General features: G+C 43.8%; 1 protein-coding gene across 3 annotated transcripts in view; it reads left to right on the top strand.

Annotated features, from left to right (window-relative positions):
* Positions 1-23,308, top strand: part of LOC130522304 (rho GTPase-activating protein 6) — a 58,413-nt gene extending 35,105 nt beyond the window's left edge. For 2 of the 3 annotated variants that reach the window (XM_057026483.1, XM_057026485.1), the window contains exons 2-14: positions 8,578-8,737; positions 12,657-12,728; positions 14,371-14,519; positions 14,615-14,740; positions 14,828-15,023; positions 15,130-15,185; positions 16,535-16,685; positions 17,042-17,190; positions 19,045-19,224; positions 20,241-20,332; positions 20,413-20,663; positions 20,736-20,819; positions 21,025-23,308. In XM_057026483.1, coding sequence (XP_056882463.1) covers positions 8,578-8,737; positions 12,657-12,728; positions 14,371-14,519; positions 14,615-14,740; positions 14,828-15,023; positions 15,130-15,185; positions 16,535-16,685; positions 17,042-17,190; positions 19,045-19,224; positions 20,241-20,332; positions 20,413-20,663; positions 20,736-20,819; positions 21,025-21,560 — 2,202 coding nt within the window. In that variant the 3' untranslated portion in view covers positions 21,561-23,308. The remainder of the gene's footprint in view (positions 1-8,577; positions 8,738-12,656; positions 12,729-14,370; positions 14,520-14,614; positions 14,741-14,827; positions 15,024-15,129; positions 15,186-16,534; positions 16,686-17,041; positions 17,191-19,044; positions 19,225-20,240; positions 20,333-20,412; positions 20,664-20,735; positions 20,820-21,024) is intronic. The other variant, XM_057026484.1, reaches the window with a different exon arrangement.
* Positions 23,309-23,812: the final 504 nt, after the last annotated feature.

The raw sequence follows: 23,812 nt of genomic DNA, 5'->3' as shown, positions 1-23,812 counted from the left end.
ACAATTCTATAAAAGGCTTCCTGACTTTTCTTTCATCCTATAGCTGCCATGTGACTCTTGTGAAGCACAAATGTATGGATTTTGAGACCATTATTGACTGGAGCGATTTTAACAGTAGACATTCATCAGATAGGGTGAGGGGGCGAGGCCTCGGGAGTTGCATTCTCCTTTACATCTGAGGCTTGGCGTCTTGTGGCATTTTGGCATAAATTCCAATTCTAATCTCTGAATTTATCTGTTTCATATTTTGTGAGTGATGGAGTGGCCCAGTGGCTCTCTGGGAAGCGCGGTTGTGTGCAAGCTAGTTCCCACGATGTTGATAGAGTTGAGCCCTCCAACTGCAAAATCTTGGATGGGAAAAAAATGCCCAAGGGGCCACTAACGCAACCAATTTGACTGACTGACTGATATAATGTGCACACATGTAGACTGATTGAATAATGGCAGCCAAGCAGTCATGAATCTATTAATGCAAAACACTATAGCTCCAGTAAAATATGGAGAAAAGTATCCATGTGGTGCAATACTATTTCAGCTTGGCAACGTTTATAGTGTTTGTGTGGATAAATGAGCTAAAGACAATAATTAGATGCAGTTGGGAAGTCATTGGGGGGATTTTGCTAGTGAGCAGAGTGAGGGCGGGGAGCAAGTCTCTCCCTCTCTCCCTCCAATCACCTTTGGAATTCGATATTGCCTCGGGAAGAAAAAAAATCGGAATGTAGTCATTACATCATTTCTATAATGAGTTGCAGTTTGACTTTCTACGGATGTTATTTCCGGATTGATTTCCAGCCAGTGGTACGAAAATGTGGAATAGCAAACAGACCTGCCGTCTGTGAAAGTAAATTTGCCCAGTGAAATAAGCAGCAGCGATGGAAGAGCTAGCTAAAAAGTGAAACAGAAAACTTTTTATTTCCTTGAATCTTGTGAATAATCCCTCCATCTTGTTGGGTGAGTTAGAAGTCTGTTGACCAAAAATCGAGTTCACCCCTGGAGCCCAAAAGCAACCATCTTCTGCTTTACTGTCTGGCACTGGTGGGGCTACTGCGTTGTGACCTTAATCTGATGTTTATACCCCCCCCCCCCACACACACACACAGACTGCAGATCATCTAAGACTGTGCTGCTACTGTCAGGCAACAATGAGGTACTTTTGGTTTAAATAGAGCAATCAATTTTTTCCATATTGTACTAAACTACCCCACCCACAAAACCACAACCACCATCCACACCAACCAAAGCAGACATACACATACTCTGTCTCCAGAACTGCGTAGTAGGCAGCCACCAATGCATGTTAGGCTTGTAATGATTAACCAGCTTCATTGGCTCAGCTGGACTCAGAGAGTAGAGAAGAATTTACTCAGAATTTACACAGCCATTGTTTTTTACTTGACGCACATAAAGTCAATATATTTAGTGCCAGTGTGCATTAATGTCAGCGCAGTGTTTCTAACATAAATTTATCATTCACCACACAGACACACCCACCCCCACAAATGCACACACAGCATAGATTAGCATAGCTTCTTTGTCAAAAATCAGACATGGTGTTGGTACCTGATTTTCTTTGCCCTTGTGAGTTATGTAAGCCTTATGCAAGCTCCTTAAATCTTCAAGGTGGGGCCTCATTATTGCTGCAGGCCCTTCATTTTAATTTGTCTTTCATTTGCCTGAAGTGCTCCCAGGGTTTTAGATGTGCCTGCCAATGATTTGGGGTAATATTTGGAGCCTGCACTCAAAGTTGCTCATTCTTGTGACCAAGCCAGAAAGGCCTCATTAAATACAAAGGCAGACGGGACCTGTGTGCTAATTTTACATGCTAATTTACCAGCAAATATTGGTAGCCTGTCTGGAGGGAGGAAATACAAATAAAGCTGTTCAGTTTATTCAGTGACAATGCCTGTCAGAGCTGTTCACTTGGCTTAATGATGTGCCAAAACTAATAGAAATAATATATTGCATCTCATTTAATCTGCCTCTACAGGTTTTATGGAAGTGTGTTTTATGAGTTAAGTTGTTTAATAGGTTAGTCCTCTACGCCACAACATCTAATGTCCATCCTTTAGTTAAGCATTTCTCAATTTAGTCTTGCGTAATAATAAACTCAGAAACTGGAACAGAAAAAAAAAATCTAAGAAACAGTTATTTGCCGTTACAATGGGTGCGGTTTCAATAGTAGCACCTCTCGTAATCTTTTTTCCTCACACCCCCCCTATGATTACCTCACATTTTACAACTGCTGATAAACTGGTGAATAAAGTCTCCATCGGGTTATGTAACACGTGTGGACAACAGGCATCCATAATTTACTTGTTATTTTCCCCTTTGGGCAGCATCAGGGACGACCAGAAACAGGTGGAAGAAGCCGAATGACATACTCTACACATGTGCAATCGCAGACATACACACCCGGCAGCGCTGGCCGACAATCAAGGGTGGTCAGTAATTACCAGCAGATGTGAGTCTTGTGGAGGTTTCGGGTTAGCGAGAGCAATCTATTACATGCGTGAACTGAGCCAACATGCAAAAGACAGGGGAGGGGGTGGTGAAGAAGTGCTGAAACGTACTTGGACATTCCTCTGGAGCAGCGTTGTGGTACGGTAGATCTGCTCATTCCAGCTGCAACACAAAGGACAGGGAAGGACTTTTGCAGGAGTAGCAACTTGTTACCCTCTCAGAGTGTCTTGTGGGTTTTACTTGCCACGTGCCGTCTTATTTAAAGACACTTGGGCACATTTTAGCAACTACGTTCAACATGTCACACTTTGCCAACATACCCCGAGTGGTTAGGTGCAGGTACAACGTTTAGCAACCTGTTGAGAAAACGGTCAGGCTCCCTTTTGAGTTGCTCCAGCCTCCGCAACGGTTCCAGTTGCCTTGGAAAGATGCACATATGTTGAAAATACTTTGCAGCCCTAAATAAAACCTTCTGTGCCTGGGCGAGATGCTGAGAGCTTTGCCAGCGTTGCGGTATTTGATGCTCTGGGAACGAGACTTGTTAAAGAATCATTTTTTATGCTTTAATCTACTTTTGCTATTTGTAGTTCTGCTGTCCACATTCTGCTACAGTTTCGTGGAATTCCCCCAGTCAAGGATTTCTGAATATGTTTTATATCTTGTGTGATTATTTCATGCATTTCACTCTAAATCATGCATCCATTTTCTGAGAACTGCTGCTGGCTGCTAAGTTATTGCAGTGCTTCCGTCCCATCCCAGCAGCCACCGGGGAGGAACACAACATTTACTCATACACAAAAAATATCAGTGGAAATCCCAGGCAATCAAACCTGAAACCTATGATGGATGATTCTGGTTCACACAGAATGTGGTGTTTGGTTTTTTCATTTCCCCCCTCCCCCCATCAATTTGGAAGTATGTAACACAGAGCAGAGGGAAGTGCTGCCCCGGAATGACACATACAGTGATACCTGTGCTCTCTCTATTATGCATGTGGCTTACCTGCATTTATGGCTGTGCTAACTTCAACCATCTTAACCTGCTGATTTATTGGAAACGGCGCCATAGAGAAAACACACTTAAACCATTGATTTATTAAGATGTCTGCTTGAGTTTAAGTAAAGAATGTGACCTTGTAAAGTTTACATGAAAAGAAAAGAGGTGTGTCTGGAACGCAGGCTGCAAATGTGCACAGAGTTCCATGTCATTTTATTCACCTCTGGTCACCAACGTCATTGTCGGGTTTATTATTCAGGAGCTGCTAACGCAGATGTCGAAATACTGTCAGACTCTATCTGCCTTTACTGTGGAGATTGTTGTGAAATGTTTATTATTATGAGCTTTAAAGGCTGCATTTATCTGTGGAAATTGCTGGAGCGAAGAGTGGAATATGCACTCATTTATAGTAGTTGTGGTCAATGATAGCTGTGCAGTCCTCTAAATATGAAATCATAAGCATGGCAGGTATAGCGTGGTGTTATTTCTTTTTTATGTGCGTCTGTGGTGCTGTCAAAAAGTAATCTGGCTCGTTCACACTTCAGGACAGAGCTTTTTTTCCCGTGGGTCTGTGAAGGTGTTATCAGTTAGTTGATATAAAATTGATTACATTCCCCAAAATATTCCAGATGTGTGGCCACATGAATGTCTTTATCTCTCTACCTCATCCAGCTGATTTTATGAGTATGCTCTGCCGTGGAAACTGGCATATATTTATGTGTCTATATATAGTATGGTTCAGGATGAGATCAGAGCAGAGGTGGAGGAAGATCGGAGGGTCAAGATGGTGGCTATGTACCAACAAGGCAAGGTAGGAGCACGCCGAACAGCAAAAACTCACCTGGCCAGAGCTCTGGAGACTCGAACCCCAGCACATCAAGTTCCTCATCCAGTCAGTATACGACGTTCTCCCAAGACCAACCAATCTGCAGCGCTGGGGCTGAGCAGCCACTGCGACATGCCAGCTGTGCAAAAAGAGAGCCACCCTTGAACACATCCTCAGTTGCGGAAGCCTCAGGGGACGGACGGTATCGGTGGCGTCATGATCAGGTGCTTAGGACTCTGGCAGACACAGTCAGTGCAGCAATCAACAACTGCAAGTACCAGAACACTCCCAAGCAGTCCATCACCTTCGTCAGAGCTGGGGAGAAGGCACAACAACCAAGTTCCTTTGGAGGGCTTCTCACCACGGCACAGGACTGGAAACTGCAAGTCGACCTGGGAAGACAGCTCAAGTTCCCAGAGCACATCTCGACCACTTCACTCCGCCCAGATATGGTGCTAACATCAGAGTCAACTAAGCAAGTGGTCCTGGTTGAGCTTACTGTCCCCTGGGAAGACAGATTGGAGGAGGCCAACGAGCGCAAGAGGGCCAAATATGCCAATCTCGTAATCGAGTGCCAAAACAAAGGCTGGAAAGCCCGCTGCGAACCAGTCGAGGTGGGGTGTCGGGGTTTTGCTGGCCAATCACTACCACGCACCCTAAAAGTCCTTGGAGTAAAAGGCCAGCTGTGCAGACGAGCCATCAAAACCATCATAGAGGCTGCGGAGAAAGCCTCAAAATGGCTATGGATCCGGAGGGGGGATCCGTGGAGTAGTGGGCCACTTGGACGCAAGTCGGGAGCTGATCACCCCCGGCTGGGTCGCCCGAGCGAGGGTGTTTGATGATCAAAGACCCGAAACACCCTATGACCTCGGGTTCATCACTGATGATGCGTCCAAGTAGCACCTAGAGGTGTATTCAATAACTATATATATATCTGTCAGAAATAGAGCAGCAACCACATGCTGTATAGGGAAATAGCGTTAGTCATCAAGCTACTTGGCTCCACTTCTGCAAGCAAAGCATTAAACGTTACCAAGCAACAGTTTTCACCACAACAACAAATCACATTGATATGTGTCAGAATTGTAACTTTTAAATGAAAAAAAACAATAATTTGTATGTACTTTTCATTTGTGCAACATGCACCAGAGGCTGTTATCGATGGGACAAGGTCCAGTGCCCCCTGTGGACCCAGCGTCCGTTAAGAGACAATTTATGAATTTTTGGAGGAACTTGTAAACCCCCATGATGCAAAGTGCCTTCTGGCATCATTTACTTTACTTTAAATCCTGTGCAGCACAACTTTTCACTCTGAAGATTATGAGAGCCAGGATGCTAAAAGACGGAACAGAAGATGAGGCAAACTGTCTTGAAAGTTTATATATTTCAAGAGGAAACTGTTGGAACTGTCATGATGTTCTGCTACAGCGCGGTGTGCTTCACTGCTTCTGATTTTGGAAACACCCAACAAACTCATCCCTGCTGGCCTGAGGGGCATCATATCTTGCGAACAAAAGCAGGATATAGTTTGAACCATTCAGAGCTTTGTAGACCAAAAGTTAGGTTTGGAAATATATCCTTTGACTCACATGAAGCCACTGGACAGGTGTGACATGGTCCATTTTCCTGATGTTAGCTAATTAATTAACTAGTTAATGAAAATGAGTGCATGAGCAAGTTTTCTCTGTTTTGTCTCTGGACAGAAAACCTTTAACAAGGTGATCGCTGATCTTTGATCTTTCATTTCTAGGGCCAAACATGTCTTGTCTGCATTCATCTGGAAAAATAATTGACACATCCCTTTATTGAACCGTATATGTATGAGAGGAGGTCAGAAACTGTCGATATATGATGACATTAAAACTGTAAATGCATTTTTTGGCTGATACGCTCCCCTAGACCCACACTGTCTATTATGCTTGATGAAAGGTCAAATACCTCTCATAAACAGAAAAGAATGAATAATGGTAGCGTTGGTAAAACTTAGCAACCACTTTTATTTTGGAGACAAACATTTGGAGGTAAAGGACGGTGATTCACAGCTGCCTGGCAGTTTGTCTCATCCAGACTACAATGGCAGCGTTACACCTCACCAAGCGTCCGCCTCCCCAAAATAAACTGAAATCCGCTGTTCTGCTTGAATAGTCCAAAGGAATTATTTTCCATTCTCCAACATATGTTGATATTTGTGTGGTGAGATTTGTGTATTTTTTGTGATCTCATTAACTTTAATGGGCTAAATTGCAGCATTGTCTGTTGCCCATTATCTCTATGAATACAAGCGCACAAATATTTGCATTTAGTAGTTGTAGCTGAATGTCATTATTAGGAGAGTAAATTTGGCCAATGATTTTATCACTTGAAGTCTAAAGGGACAAGTGGACAAAACTGGAATCTGTATGGGAAGAAAGAGGGACGAGTTAATCCTGAACTCTTACACACATTTGCGTCTGTGCCTGAGTGTCTAGCAAGGCTGTCTGTTTAAAGCTTGAAAGGCTTGACAGCTAAAGTAAATCACGAAGCAGTGTTCTTTTATTTTGCTTTCCTCCACTAAGTGATTTCCTGGTGCGTAACAGGTTTATTTAAAGTTGGAGTCCTAAATGTTCCATGTGTTTGAAGTTTGAACCTTTTGTCCATGTGAAAAAGACGGTCTCTTTTTTTGTTTTTCTTGAGGACACTGGGGTTATGTCTTTAGTTTGTTTCTAGTGCTCTGTAGGAAAGCTGTAGTGGGAGTTTTAAAGATGAGTTTGACGAATATTTTACCCAGAGATCTGGCACTTCATCGACCTATTTTAGACTATTTTAAGGGTAATTTGCTGACAACTGATGAATCTATTCTTGTCAAAGGTTTTAGCAGGCTTATTGGCATTAGGTTATCTGTTTGTGCATTGGAATGCACATCCATGTGGATTATGATGGGCTTTCAGCTCATTGTTTCCAGATTCAGTCAGTAATACTGGGAGTTTTTTTCCCCAATTGCTTCTCCTTTCAGCATTCCACAAGATTCTTAGCTTGACACTTGAGAAGCGGGGCTCATCCATCTCCTTCAGAATCCCTGTTGGGCACAATGCGGGAAGGGCCTCCTGTGTCCAAATGTTTGCCTTTTCGTAGCAGTGCGTGGACCCTCGTGGACCCTCCAGCTGCACGTTAGGTGGAGTTAGTGGGGCAGAAAGGGCTTCTTCAACCACAAATGAAAGTTTAGGCCACTGGGTTGGTATAGTAGGTATGGTGGCTCTTCAGGTTGTCCGCATGTTGTTTGGCTTCCATGGCTGAAGGATGCTTCTGCTGCTTCACTGCACTAAGTGGGGTGAGATAACAAGTGAGCTGACAGCAGGATAAAGCATTCCAAAAAATACTGGCGATGGAGGCCGAGTCATGACACCTTCTGACACAACCGCAATATAAAAAAGATTTGCTCTTAGCGTTTATCAGGTAAAATCAAGAGCAAGTAAACACAGACACATTAGAGAACGCTTGTAAGCTGTCTGTCTGGATAAGGCATTAGATAAATTGCGGCAATGTCTATTCTTCCTTAGCCGCTCCCTCTTCCTGACCTCTCCTCTCCACAGAGGAATGCATGGCCAAGGGTTTCGAGTGACTCAGATGTTCATCAAAGCCGGGGTTTTGGGCAGTTCATTACGCTTTGCTCAAATTCAATTTCACCATCTCAGCGGCGAGGCTGCAGCACTGACCTGTCTGCAGCTGAAAAATGAACACCGCCTTCTCCGTCTACCTGCATTAACCATCCCCTGCTCTCCCTTTCCTCATTGTTAGCTTGTGTCTACAGTGAACATATTGCAAATCCATCAGCGAGGGTCTATTTCCTGCCCCCTTCTTCCACACGCCACAGTATCTCTGTAAAAGACAATCTGCAGTTTTCATTCTTAGTTAGCTAATATCTCAGCTTTTTCATCAGTTTACTTCTGTGAAAGTAAAACAGAATCCAAATTCTGAAAATAAAGAGTTTGAACCTAAAAGAGGTACTCCAATTAAATCTGGACGCACTCAAGTTAATTAATTAGAGCACCTTGTATCATTTTGTGGGCTCTAATGTGTAAATTACACATAATTCAACTAAATGTTTTCTACTGTTATTTTTGTGCATAAAAAGGTGTGAATGCAGCTGTCATTTGATAAACATCATTTCTGAGGGAATATACTTGTTAATAGCAACAGTGTGCTAACGTTGCTATTCAGTATTTTTTTTACAGTTAATATCTGTTAACCACAGAGGCTTCATTCCAATTTGATCAGTGCACTGATGGTTCTCTACTGCTACTGTTAACTTTAATCAGGGTGATTTTACCTGGAACAGCCTGTCGGGAAGGAGCGTCCGTCTGGCACCTGTTGACATCCAGAGTCTGTCAGAGCTGGAGAGGGCCCGGCTGCAGGAAGTGGCCTTCACCCGTTTACACCAGGACTACGACCTGGGATGCCAGATAACCATGCCAAAAGGTGAGTGAACACGTGTGCTGTAATGCAGAGTTTAACGCCATTACACAAGTTTTATGTCTGTTCCGGTCGGGTGGGATTTACTGCTGCAGCCGTGAGACCGTGACATTTATTTGACTTCTAAGAGTGGAAAAACACATCTGTGACTGCCTCCGGAACTGTGGCAAATGATGCTCATTTGGTGATCTGAGTCAGGTTCGCTGCTTCATGCAGCTACTTTCAAGTGTCCCATAAAGTAAAGCGAAAACACTCAAGCCCCCGACCACATCCTCCTCTCAGCCTTTGAGCGTATTAGACACAAGTCACACATGGCCTCTGTTTGGAAAAGTTTGACAACACATGAACTTGGATATAGACCATAGTTCAATTTGGAATCGGGTGCTTCCTGTTTGATTTGATATGGCCTCATTATTACATGTAATTTTCTTTCAGTTTAAGTCATGTCAGGGGACACTCACTGTTGCTATCAAAAAAGGTTGAATATTTTAAAGTTCAGTTCCCTGTTTAAATGTAAATGTTTTGAAACTTCTGAACTATAAATAGAGAGGAACACAAAATGACATTTGTGCCCGACTTGGCCAATTTGCCATAAAGATCAAATGTACCGGTAATGTAAAAGTGGGCCTGCAACCACACTGAATCTGAACCGGCAGCATGCGGTCGCCGCACACCTGTTAAACCCAGCATATTTTTACAGGTAGAACCTTCTGGGTAATGTCAGATCCCACAACAGTCTGTGTGACGATGGTCCCAATAGATCAGGCGAAGAGGGTTTTCAAATGGTTCTGGTTTGTCAACATCTCAGCTAGCTGAAGTTGTTAATGTATCCCCAACAATGTGTTCGAAACCAGCTGAGATAGCAGCAACAAAAGAAAAGGGTTGGAATGGATGAAATCAGGTTTGTAGCATTCCTCAGTTGAACAGATGCATTAATAACAGATGATGGTATCACATCACAAGGTAGTACTGCACATGGTCTCTTCAAAGATGAATAAATGTGGCCAGAAGGATCCAGGAGTAAAGCTCAGCGTTAACGTTATTTGCAGCACCCTATCTGGCTGACGTTTAATCACGTCCTTCTCCTTGAATCCTAAATAGAAAGTACACTTTGGAAACAATCTGCATCTCTGGTTAATGTCTGTGTCACACAGGAGCCAATGCAATTTAAAGACCCCCAAAATATTAATTCAACCACCGAAATATAGTTACAAGTGCCCTCAAGCCTACCAAGAAGTCTGAGTCACATTAAAAAAAGAAGTGGAGTTTGCAACCTGTTGATGACTCTTGTCTTAAGCTGGGGTATAAAATCCAGTCTATGGAAGAGTTGCAAGTGGGATCCCCCGATTTATTGAACTTCCCCTTCTGCCGATTTGGACTTGTACATTATCAAATCGGTGTCAGGCTCTGGGATAATGTATAGCAACTACAGACAATCTTGATTAGGACAGTAGACAATACTACACAATGGATGGGATCATCGCGACATACACATTCACTCACACCTTTAGAATCTCTAGTCTCATGTGCATGCTTTTAGACTGAGAGCCCAGTGGAAACCCACAAAGGCCTGGGAGGAAAACAGGACACAACACTACGGGGACCAGACGTCCTCATTTGCCAAAATGTGTCCCAGCAGACTCATCCAGGATTTCTCGAGCCGCTCCCATGTTTACATCGCACTGCATTTCTCTGTGTCGTTCACAAAGACCTCGCGCCTGCCCCCCTTCCCCCGCTGAAGGGTCCTCTTTTAGACCAAACTTAAATCTGGTCACCACCTTACACACCATAAACCTGGAATTGAGCTTCTTGATCTGAGGAGTCTTTCCTTTTTACATTCCCATTCAAATAAAACTCTGATTGAAGTAGGCTGCCAATTAGCCACATCAATTCATACCATACCAACCCAGTGGCCAATGTCGTCATCCAGCCAAACTCTTTCTTCTGACTGATGAAGAGAGGTATATCTGCCAAGGTAACAGCTGTAATGGGCTTTCAACAGAAATATCTCGACCTGTGTGTAAGAGGTTGTGGGAGTTATTCCAATTTTCGAAAGTAGGGTACAAAGACCTGGTGATTCTCAAATTTATCCAGAGCCGGGGTTATTTTTCCAGTTTTTCTTTGGGAAAACCAAGAGCTTGGACAAGGGTGTGATGGGACAGAAAAGCTCATCGGACACTTTCGCAGAGTAAAACGGGGAAGGTTTGGGGGCTTTCCATACAGCTTTTGGGACCATCTGTCAAAAAATCCAAACTATTTCCTATTTCTGCTTCTCCCTTCTAACCCTCTCTCTCCTGGCCTCACTCCTCATCACATCTGCTTTCTCTCTCCCTTTTCACGACCTCCTCTCGCAGTCTCCCACCTTTATCCTCCTGACTCCGGCCCAGTCCTAAAGCACACTTTTGTGCCTCGTTCACCTCTACCATGTTAATAATATTCCAAATACAACAACGGCAGCAACTTGTTCAGATGTTTCAGACTACTGGGAACTTGGGGGTGGGAGGGGGGCTGAACAAGCTCACTAACATAACAAGCTAATGCAGTGAGGTAGATAATATACCCGAGAGTGACTCATTCAGAAGGGAACATCTGCAGGGTTCAAACTGAGTTTGCTAAAGCTGGAGATCAAGAAGAATACTGGAATCCAGATTTGAAACAGTCTGGGGCCTAATGTCAAAACTGCAGAACCGATTCAGCGATGACATAGTCACAAAATTTGAGAGAGCATATTTGTATAGAAATATCACCATCAGAAAAAGAGCCCAATACCACTTTGTCTCCTCCCACATGTTTATGTGGTGGTGAGTAAACGGCCAGTTTTTTATATTGTGCTTTGTAGCCACTGTGGACATGCAGGGTTTGCATGATGCAGCAAGAGGAACCATGTATATCTTGCACAAGTACTTTTAGACACGTTGACCTCAAGAAAGGGCTGAAACGGAACACTTCTACTGCTGTGGTTCATGAGCATTTCCCTGCTGCATCCCCAAACATCAACCATGGGCTATGTCTACACTTATGCTAAACTAGAATTACAGAACAAGTGTTAATAAATAATGTTGTAAATAATCTGACCAGAGTTTTTTTTTCTTTTGGTTTTTTGGTAGTTTATGCTGCTTTTAGTCCAGATGTGCAACAGACTAGAGTAAATGAATGACCTGTAAAATGCCACGATTTCCATTTTATAACCTCCATCCATTCACAGATTAAGAGTTATCTATCATGTCAACAGCAAATAATGTTACCTTCCACTAATTATTCCTGTCATAGTTGTTTGGGTCCAGGCTGAAGGCAGGTGCACCTGTCGGCAATTTCCATCAGGCCACCTATTTGGGGAGGGTGTGCCTGCCTACCAGTGTTAGAGTATTTTTGGAGTATTTTTGTGTCTTGTCTATGGTGTGTTCCCCTGCCTGTTTGAGGTCTTCATGCTGTCCGGCTGGACTTGTGAAACGTGCAGAACCAGACTCTGTGTTGGCTCCGCGCTGGAGCTCTCTGTGCGCCCCGGAAGTTTGAACTAGATCTTCCCTGCAGTCCAGGATGACTGCCGTTTTTGTGTTGGTTAAATAAAACCTATTTTTGGACTTTTTATCAATGCTTTCTTGCCTGCTTACGGGTCCTGTTAAAACCCAAACCTTAACAATAGTCTTAAATTACCTGTGTATATTTCACTGATTGAGGAATGCAGTAGAATATTTCCAAATCTGCTGAGCGTGGATAAATAATACGAGTGATTTGACATATTTCATGTATTGTTTTTTTGTGACAAATGCCCCTCTTATGTTCCAATTAAAGGGATTTAAGGTCACAGGCCGAGGGCAATCTATGTCTGCATTCCTGTTATGAGCTTATTAGATGTAATAAGTGAAAAACAGAAAGCGTTTGTGTTTATGACTTTGATTTTATTTTCCTTTTCGCCACTCCCCAGATGGACAGAAGAGGAAAAAGTCCCTACGAAGGAAGCTGGACTCTCTGGCAAAAGAGAAGAGTAAAGACAAAGGTACGCTGACTTCTCTCAGCACTGAAGTTCAGTTGTCATCTCACCATCAAACGGTTTCTTAAACCGTCTTAAGATTACTTTGCGGTGGCTGACTGAAATGTGTGATGCACACGAAAAGAGTGTCGAGTTTAATCCTGCATCTCATTTACAACACATGCACTGAGGAATGGCAGCAACAGGACCCACTGCTCCCCAGTTGCCGGTGAATAATATGTACAAATAAGCAGCTGTTATTAGCATTAATATGATAATCTGGGTTTATGGGGGTTTAGCAGCTGTACTCTTGTTAACCGTGACCAGCTAACGCTAAAGGTTCAGATGATGGATTTCAGCTTTAAATTTCTCTTGGGGCTCTCCCATTGTCAGCCTCTCTTTCACACAGACACTGAGAGAGCAAATGGTGCTTTGGTGCAGCACTGTGGCGCTCAAGCTTTGTTTTAAAACACACATAAAACAGATGCATTTTCTTTGCACAGTGGTGATTTTTAGGATAATACTTGTCACTTATCCGTTGAGTTGTAAATAGCGCTCAGTAGTGGTTTTTACAACTGTTGTAGTTGAACTTGAGGAAGTGTTTTACCTCTTACCATCAAAGCTCTTGTGTGTGGTAAACGCCGATCATGTCACGCTTCATGTACATTCAAACAAAAGCCAAAGGCTATTTTTAACTTTCCTCAACTTCAGCATGGACTCCCTGAAGACCTGCTCTTTATACAAACACCCTGCAGAGGGATGAATAAGAAATTATAGGGAGTAAAAACCGGAGGCTGAATGTGCTTCAAAGGTCTGGAAAATGTAGATTTATGAAAACCTGATGTCAGTTGATAAATGTGGGCCGGTCGGGGCCGCGCTGCGAAGTGCTACGCATTACTGTAACAATATGCAAACCAGATTGTGCATGTTTGTGCGCATGTGTGTTACGTAAGGCTATGAGGCCGCAGCACAAATTGATTGTGTCACAGTCATGTTCCCCTGTGAACCACAGCCCTTCACTTATGGTTGTGGAATACATTTTGCTCTTTTGTACATGTTTTTTTTTACTTTGCCTTTCATCAAGTTAAACATCTGGACCCCCCCCCCCCACACACACACACACACACACACAAACACACACACACACACTGACACTTGTGGGCTCATCATTTTCCTCTGACATCATTTTCCTCTGAAGTGTGCCCTGTGCATCTTCAGCAAACCCATCAAGCAATATTTTTGGTTTGCCTCACCACATTTTAAGCTTTTACTGTATTTGGAAAGGCCCTGCAGAAGCCCAAAACTCCAAACAGCCTTTAGCATCATGACCATGGAATCGAGGAATCTACATACTAGCTAGGATGTTATGAGCATGCGCTTTCCCGCATGTGGGCTTATTTTGCGATTTCTGTAAAGTTTTATTCTGGAAAACAGCTGTCTTACTTTAAAAGTGCACATAAGACTTTTTAATTGAGCAGTAAATGTGTTTTGGGGCTTTAATCATATGTTAAATGCAGCCTCTGATGGCATTATTTTATTTCAGACTTGTTTGCTCTGCAAAGTTCAGAGCCATAGGAAATTATTCTTGACCACCCACTCTTTTTTTCAGCTTTTCTTCTTTCTCTTCTAGTTCTCCATGTCTCACCGTTCGCTTTGCATGTTTTCCCAGAATTCATTCCCCAGGCCTTCAGCATACCACTCTCCCAGGTTATTGCTAATGACAGGACACACAGGCAGCGTCAGGATAGCTATCGGCAGGACCATCTACATCGGGAGGAGCAAAAGGACTCCTCTGACCTGGTCTCATCTATTTTACAGGTTTGTCACATTTATGCCCCCTCTTACATCGGGGTTCCTTTAAGTCAAGCTGCAGCACTTATGCGACCTAAACTAAGCCTCCATCTCTTCTGTAGTTTGCCACAAAGCGGCCGTCCAACAAGGAGCTATCCAGCAGTAACTCCTCTTTGAGTTCTACATCAGAGACTGCCAACGAGTCATCCCCCAACACGCCCGAGGCTGCACCCCGGGCACGCAGGAGGGTGAGAGACACGGAATTCTGTGTGGGATACAAATTGTAGAGTAGCTGTACTTGAATGAGACTGACTGAGAATTCCGATCAAATGCAGGGCGGCATGTCAGTGGACTCCATCACAGACCTGGATGACAACCAGTCCCGCCTGCTGGAGGCGCTGCAGCTCTCCCTGCCGGCCGAAACGCCGAGTAAAAAAGAGAAGCACCGGGACAAAAGGCTGAGCCTCAATCCCATCTACCGTCAGGTGCCCCGGGTGGTCGACAGCTGCTGTCAGCACATTGAAAAAAATGGTGATCTTGCTGTTTCAACACCTCAACCCAGTGTTTATCCCTTATCTGCACTTTTAAGGAACCAGTTTAATTATTAATGCAATGGTGTGTTTTTGTTGCTGTGCAGGTTTGCAAACTGTGGGAATCTTTCGAGTGGGAAGCTCAAAAAAGAGGGTCAGACAGGTGAGCTCTCTGTCCACTCATTTGATATGTTCAACCCCCAATTTTTTCCCTCAAATGAGCTAAAACACTAACTTGTATTCCTCAGTTGAGCTGCATTGCACATATGGTTGCCATGGCACTGAGCAGAAATCCTAGATCTCCCATGTCTTCACACATCCAGAACAACATCCAGGAAATATAAAGGGTCCTTTGTTTTCTAGGGATAGAAAAAAAGAAAAACCTTCCGATTTTCTCTCAACCCAATTTCAGCAAATCACTGTTAACACCTTTCCGCAAATGTCAACAGCAATAAACAAAACCTTTATTTCCAAGAAAAGATTGTGCGAAAAAAAACCAAAAACGTGATGGTGCACAAACATAACACCATCGTTGGTGCCAAACTTACCCCAGCGAGGTTTTTTGCGCAAAGCCCATCCTCTTAAAAACACAGTGATGGCTCAGAGACTCTCAACGATATTAGGATCAGGCTACGTCCTCAAAGTACACAATGTCCATTCAGTCATTTATTCAACCCACACCTACCTTTTATTAATCTTTGATTTAATGCCAGTAAACAAGCAGCATAGGCCGAGTCTGTTTTTAAATCTTTTCTCTTGCGTGTTCCCATCCTCCTGAGTTTCACCTTGGGACTAGTTTTAGAACTCAATAAAGAGATGCCAAACTTTGGTTTTTGTCAGCTTGAACTGTCATGATCTGATTTTTCTAACTTGCATGAATTTCAAACAGATGGCACATTTCACGAATCCGCTACAGAAAGCCACATGCCACTCTTTTTTATATATATACAGTTTCTGTCTCCACAGATGGTGTGGTGGTTCAGAAGTGTTTGGCTTAGCGACTACAATACAGTTTAGGCAGCCTGCCGCAAAGAGTCTGCTTTCAGACAAACTTCTGTTCTCTCTTATTCTTCTGGGCTTTACTTAAGCCCTTAAACAGCGCTTACAAGCACTTATTTCAATTCAATTTTTGTTGACGTGAGTCAGACTCGTCCTTATGTGGAAGTCATGCCGAAAAGGAAACTCTGATGAACCAAATGTAATAAAATACAGCTTTTCTTGTTCTTTATGTGAGCCTAATTTGAGGCAGCACTTCTCGATTATTTCCATATTCTGCTCCGTTCAACTCCACTCTAGAAATGGATGCTCAGTCCATATCCTTCATCACCACCAACAATAGACTTCAATAGAGAGTCATTCACGGGTCAGATTCTAAAGATTAACGTACGGGCAGAATTAGTTTGAATCATTTTGAGGGTAACATCAGGAAGTGGGTGAGTGCGTGTATAATGCCCATTGTTAGGTGGCAAGGATGTTTCTGAGTCCCTCTCTTCCTTCCATTTCTTTCTGCAGCTACGTGAGGAGTTTGACCGCGGTATCGACGTGCAGCTGGATGAGGAGCACAGCGTCCATGATGTGGCGGCGCTGCTGAAGGAGTTCCTCAGGGATATGCCTGACCCTCTTCTGACCAAGGAGCTCTACACAGCCTTCATCAACACGACATGTAAGCTGTGTTTTTCTTTATTTAACTCATATTTCCTTTCAGATCACTGCCTATCTACTCATCACTGTGTTGATGGAGAGGAACTGAACCAGTAAATCATTCTGAACTTTAGTAATTTACAGCATGGTTTCAGCCTTAATGTGAGCTCAGCTAGCTGACTTATGATTGTATAAATACATGTAAGTGCTGTAGAGAAGTGGCCACCATTAGCTTCATTTGTGTTAAATATGGTTGCACTAGTGTTTAAAAGTGGTTTTATGAAATCACCTTTGCGTGGGCACAGTGAGTAGGTCTTGCTATCCTTTTAACCCTCACTCTCATGTACCTTTTCTTCTGTTTTCCTCATCCTCTGACAGTGTTGGATGCAGACGAGCAGCAGCATGTCACACAGCTACTGATCTACCTGCTCCCAGCATGCAACAGTGACACTCTCCACCGCCTCCTGGAGTTCCTGTCTACCGTGACTGACCACGCCCATGACAAGCTGGACAAAGACGGACAGGAGGTGGGCCTCCTATTATATCCGAGGGAACTTAAAGTCATTCACCAGCTCCAAATAAATGTGCAGTGTGTAATGGGAGGTATTAAAGAGCTGGGATGCAGTTCATATACTTTTGATGCTGAAAGGCTTTGATATAAGTCACGCGTGCATCAACAGTTTACAGACTGCATTTTGCCTCGTTTCTGCATCATTGGGAGGATAAAGCCAAAGCAGTGATAGGAATCAGTTTGTGTGGCTGGTATGTGTCCACATTCCTGTCAGGCCTGAAACAGCGTGAGTGGTGTGTGTTGCTGTGGGGGAGTCTGAGCAAAATGGCTCCAGGGAGTTGTGTGAAATCTGATGATTTACCACAAGTGTGTTGAGAAAGAACAGGCGGGGATAAAGACTACACATTTTAGAAGTACAGTACGAGAAAGAGAAGGAAAAAAAGTTGAAGATAAACAAAAGCAACTTTATCACCCTGCTTTGCTAGATATATAGCAGTGTGTCATTCTTACGGCGGTCCCGATGCTGTAGCATGTGCCCGCTACACGTACGGTGGCAGTAGGTGTGTCAGCACTGCTGCGAAACATATTGTGCACTTTAAATAGAGTTTAACATCATTTTTCAGATGAATTGATGTCTTTCTGCTAGTCTTTGGAATGAAAGATTTGTACCAGAGTTCGAGAAACCTTGTTTCACAAAGTTTGGATATTCTTTAATTGGCCAATGCACAGTTAAAATGCCTCCCAGCGGCAGTCTATGCTACAATAATCATGCTACTGAAAGATGTTCTCTGCCTAGATCCTATAAAAGCTGCAGCTTCAATGTATTTTTCAGTATTTGCTGCACCCTACTAGCATAGCAACTTCAGATACATCTACACACACGTGGGCCCCAAACCTATATAATGCGAACAAATGAGTCATAATATAGCATTTGCGAACTCTGCGCCTTTGTAAGGATAATCAACTCTTTTCCAGCCAGCACTCAATTTTGACTCAAATCAGCCTGAAAGTCTGACTGAAAGTGTCTTAAAGTCTGAAGCAATTGTGTATGTGTGTGTAATAGTGAAGGGTGAGCTATGTATGCACGGAAGAAAGTGTGTTTTATTGTGTGTGCTCGCTCTATTGTGGTTTCCTCTGACTGACTTTGTCAAAGACTTTGTGGCTCCAGAGTGAGACAGGAAGTCAGAGCAGGTGCAACATATCAATGCTTCTGGCCTGCTCTTTCGTTTTCCTCTTGTCACAGGGGGAAATAGACTCATTGCTGCAGCTGTTACAGTTTGACCGTTAACAAACCTCATGTGACAGCGCAGTGGCGGTTGGGGAGAGAGAGAGCGAAGGCTGAAGGGAGGGAGAGGAGACATACACAAAAGAGCAGGGATGAAAGATGGGGAGAGGAGAAGGCCACGTCGTTCCACAGAGATGGACACAAACAGTTGGCCTTGTCCGATGTCACTCTTTATTTAGCAGGGAAAATAAAATTCTCATGCTGTGGAAGCCATTTTATTCAAGAAAAGATGATGTCGGTCGAGATCAGAGATGTAATCTTGACGACTGAACCTCCGCAGCCAGGGAGGCGTAGTGAAAGCAAGACAGACTTCCAAGTGTGCACTTCTGCAGGTGCGAATGTGGACAGACTGTGCCTGGAAGACAAGAACATTGCATTCAGTCCATCTTCACAGAGCAAAGTTGCACCCTACTTTTGACATCACAGCATCTTTTTCAGCCGCATTAGTCGCTCAACTATGAACGCTAGAGAATGGGAGGCATATAGGAGTTAAAATAGCAACATTAAAGTGTTCATACAGCTAAAATTGTTTCCTAGTACCAAAAGTACCAAAACTACACTTTCTGCATCTTTCCACAAAAACAGGTCACAGGAAATAAGATGACGTCCCTGAATCTGGCCACGATCTTTGGCCCCAACCTTCTCCACAAGCAGAAGAGCTCGGACAAGGAGTTCAGCGTGCAGAGCTCGGCCAGGGCCGAGGAGAGCACGGCAGTCATCGCCGTGCTGCAGAGGATGATCGCCAGCTTCCAAACCCTCTTCACGGTCAGTTGTGCGCATTTCCAGCATCCATTCTTCTCCTCTTCGAAACACACACTCTTGCTTTCACATTCTTGCGCAGCCTTTTGAGTAAGACAATCCCCCCCGGGATTAGCAGACAATGGATGTGTGTTAGCTTAAGAAAACAGAAGGCAAACCTGGTAAAAAAAAGAGTGTGGGAGATGACAGATGGATGTGCATGAAGGGAATTCTTGGAGCAGATCTAACCAGAAAGTCACACATCACCATTTAGTTGACACCAACACAGACATTTTCACTGAAAAAGTGTCTCTTTTCAAAAGAAAATGAGAAAATTCCACCGTGTAATCCTTTAGAGTGGGTCAGGAAAGGGCTCATATGGATTAGTGTCTCATCAGTTGCTTTGTTCCTTTTTGTTCCTCGGATTCTCAAACAGTGCAGCCGGACAGCTCAGGTCATCTCAGGACCCAAACCTGGAAGCGTACTATTTTGTAATCTTCCACCATCATTCTGCAGAGGATTACGTTCCCTCAGTACACCGGTGTCGGCCGTTTAATTGGACGTGTTGAATCGGTCCAACTTGCTCATTGAATCAAGTTTGTAGGCGGATCAAACCCTGTGGAACGACACCTCAATCTGTTTTCATTTTAAAGCATGAGAACCATTTCAGGGACGTTTGTTGTGACGTGAGAGTCAAGGCAGCTCCGTAATCCACATCTCTGAGGATTCAACCCACACGATTGCCTTAAAATCAGATGAAGACAGTAAATGAAGGCAACAAGCCTAAGAAGATATGAATTCAACTTTCTCACTGTCATATAAACAAGCAGTAACCCACAAAAGGATCAGTTCAACATGCGAGAGGGGTGTCACGCTTTAATATGACAGCTTTACTTGTAACATTACTTTTTTCCTCTGTTATTTTTCATGTTGCATGTGTTTGTTCAATGTTTGGGTCAAAATAGAGAATTCATAAATTCTCCAGTATTGATCAGTACGTTATCTGATTTTCTATTTGTAACAGTTTTACTTGATTTTTTTAGGTGCCTCCTGACCTGCAGAACGAGGTTTTGATGAGTTTGTTGGAGACCGATCCAGATGTGGTGGATTACCTCCTCAGGAGGAAAGCATCACAGTGAGTGGATCGCGTAAAAAAACAAAACCAAAACCCCACAGCATATAAAGGCATGGCGTTTTCCTCCTGATGAACCACAGGAGCTCAGATCTGCTGCCGACTGAGGAGCCCTACACCCTGAGCGAGCGCCGCTCCTCCAGCGACTCCAACAAGGTGTCCAGCGGCGAGGTGTCCCCTTATGACAACAACTCGCCGGTGATGAGCGAGCGGCGAGCCGCACCGGACAGCCTGGACGGTGAGCAGACTTTCCGCATCCCGGGACAGTACGGTCTGGTGGGGCAGGTGGCCAACTGGAACAGAGAGTCTGGAGCTGAAAGCTGGGGGTCCAAAGGTGAACTTTTCAGTCAAAAGTCAGTCAAGGGTGGAGCTCTGAAATGACAGGACAAATCCTTGCTTTCTTTAGACACCATATCCGAGGAGCACGCAAACATCTGGGGGACGTGGCACACTACGCTGAAACCAATCCTCAAGGATCAGCAGTTCACAGGTAACACACACTAGTTTGGAAGGTTTCATCCAGAAAGAACAGATACTTGAAGATGCACTTCAAATCAAGGACCAGAGCCCCCGAGTCTCAAAAATGTCGCAGTTCATTGGAACCTGGAGTTCTGCTTTTACTAATAAGCAAAAAGAAAACCAGGAACCTACTGCCTCGAGTGTCCCGTGACATGTGTCATTTATTTGGTGTTCAGGTTCCCAGGGTAACATGTCGGAGGGAAGCTCACGGAGCTCGCAGGAAGGCCTTGACGGATTCCACGGTGATGGCAGGCCACAGGCGACGGTCCAGTGGACGCAGTCGGCTTCTGGCCCCTCCGAGTGCCGACCCCACCCACCAGTGACCAGGGTGTACACAAGCCCTCACGTGCCAATCGGACAGCCGCGCCTCCAGCTCAACATAAAAGCCTTGCCAAGGGCAAGCGGAAACGGACCCAGCCCGCACTCCAGACTCCAGCAGGGGGACAGCAGCCCCGCTGCCCTCAGTGACAGCCACTCCCCTCCCCCTTACCATGCCCACCACCAGCTGGCTGCCACACAAAGTTCCCCTCACCCTGCGGCAGCTCAGCAGCCCCCTCTGCTGCAAGGGAGGAGGAATAACTCCGCCTCGACGACGGAGGCCCAAATGGCGCCGCACGGCCCGGAGTGGCAGGACTGGCAGAGGGAGCGGTGGCAGATCTGGCAGCTGTTGTCCTCGGAAAACGCCGACACGCTGCCCGAAACTCTGGTGTGACCCCGGAGCCAAGACTCCATCCGTTTTGTTTGTCCTCTCACTTCTCCTGCATCCGAGCAACGCGGTGTTGTTGTTTACGTGCGCAGCTGCTGCTTCTCGCAGACCTTTTTGTCCAAGAACCACTAATTCTCATTCAGTACGGATGTTAAGACGTTGCTTTTTATGCCCACAAAAAATACCTCGTAATGCTCTCCGAACTCTTTAGGAATGTCCCGGCACTAGTTTCCTGTTCATAGCGAGCTCAGTCTTCATATCTCAATGGAGAATTGTAGGAATGTTTTTGATTTCCACATTTTTTTTTTTATTGTCACATTTTAAGTTCCTGCATAGACACTATGACTTATGGACAAATAATTGCTGCTAAATGTCGAATTTCTGTGTGTACTGGTAACATCGCTCAGCCACATCTTTCTGAAACCAATCATGTATGGTTGTGTATATATCTATATATAATACAAGCATACATAAGCATTTATGTGAATTGTAATGTAAGATGGGGAATTCACCTTCTAAAATTACCCTTTGACTGGCCCCTAAATGCTGTTTTGTGCTGATGTGTTGTCAATATTGAATGTAAACTACATCACACCTAGAGAAACGCGACGCCCTAACTATAAAGCACTCTGCTGTGACTTTGCCTGCACTGCTCATGATCTGCAACCCGCAAGAAGTGCCAAAGTTGCTTCGTTTTTCTACTTTAACTCAGTATTTATCATGTGGTCTTGTTTTTGTAATTGACCCAACATACTTCAGCGTGGAAACGGGATTTCAGTGTCACGGCCACATTTGCTAAAAGTTGGTCTCAGAAATGCAATTTTACTGCAATACTTTTATGTGGTAAACATAGAAAAAAATGCTCATTTTTAGATCCTCCTTCTGGAATAGAAAAGAATCTGGAAATGTAATTTTACTCATTTAACAGGTTGTTGATATTATTGTCAAAATAATCACAGGAGTGTGTCTTCTAAAATTTTTGTAAACAAAGTATGAACTTATTTGTTTTGCTTGCGCTCCATCTCCTGATTAGAATGTATGAAAAGGAACCATTTTACACGTGAGATTGTCTGACTGGCTGGTTTTTATCCTAATACCTCTTTTTCCTGACTAAATATCACGACTGGGTCCAAACTCCTTGCTCGTGTGTGAGGCGATGATAATTCTTAGTTGGCCCTGTGTTGTAGTATCTCCTCCCTTTTTAATTCTCAGCTACATTTCTGTTCAAGTGGGTATTTGCTGGCAAATATTTCACGTTTTCTAAGGTATGGGTGTGGTATTTGATCCTTCTGAAGACGCTCTCTGCGCTCGACCCAGATTACGCGTCTTCCATATTTTTCTCCCATCGTATATAAGAACCTCGGTCGTTGATAATGTTTTGGCGCCATCTATCGTCCGACTACCCGCATTACATGGGCTCAGTTTGAAATGAAATGTCGGCGGTACCCCATCACTCCAGCTCACCTGCTATTAATCTGTATTACTGTTATCTGTTGATTGTTGTAAAATATAAACATACAATGTCAACATTATTTGGTGGGCATAGAAAATCCAATGTTCCCGAGCTTCGTCTCCCCCAACTCCTGGTTGTCTTGTCGACTTCATGAGGCTTAGAAGAGCTTAGTTTTATGGTGTTTCTTGTTATGCTTCGTGAGGTTTATTGGGTCCAAGTTGTAATGGAATATCTGGTAATTGCTTTTGTACCATGTGTCATTATCAATATGCTATAATGGAATTAAAGGTGATAAAATTTACATGCGAGCATTGAAGTGTGTTTTTAATATGTGCGTGAGGAGACAGGGAGACAGCAGCCAAATCAAATAAAGACAGATGGCCTTTCATTCTTTATAATATTAATCTACATCATAGGTTTCCCTTTCACAGGGATATACCATCGTTATGATTTTACAGGTCTGCTCATGAGGCCCTTATAAAGTTCCTATAAATGTTAAATCAAGTTTCATTCTCAACTTTATGAAGTAGAAAAAAACACTTGTCGAGTGCAGAGCTCTGCCATGCAGCTCATTTCTCTCCATATTGTGACATTACCCGCAGTAAGAGTATTTATGACTCCCTACCTGGATGGATGATCAGGTGATGGATTTTTTTCTTACCTTATGTCACGGGTATAATCCAAGATGACACTACCAGGATATATTGGACTCAAATTGTGAAAGAGTGTATCAGGGAGCTTGAGACCTCCTTTTCACACATGGAACTATTATGGATGACTTCTGACAGAATAAAATCTTGGCATT

This window comes from Takifugu flavidus, chromosome 3, assembly GCF_003711565.1.
Source record: "Takifugu flavidus isolate HTHZ2018 chromosome 3, ASM371156v2, whole genome shotgun sequence".
Taxonomy (NCBI): Eukaryota; Metazoa; Chordata; class Actinopteri; order Tetraodontiformes; family Tetraodontidae; genus Takifugu; species Takifugu flavidus.
This window is presented reverse-complemented; position numbering and strand designations above follow the sequence as displayed.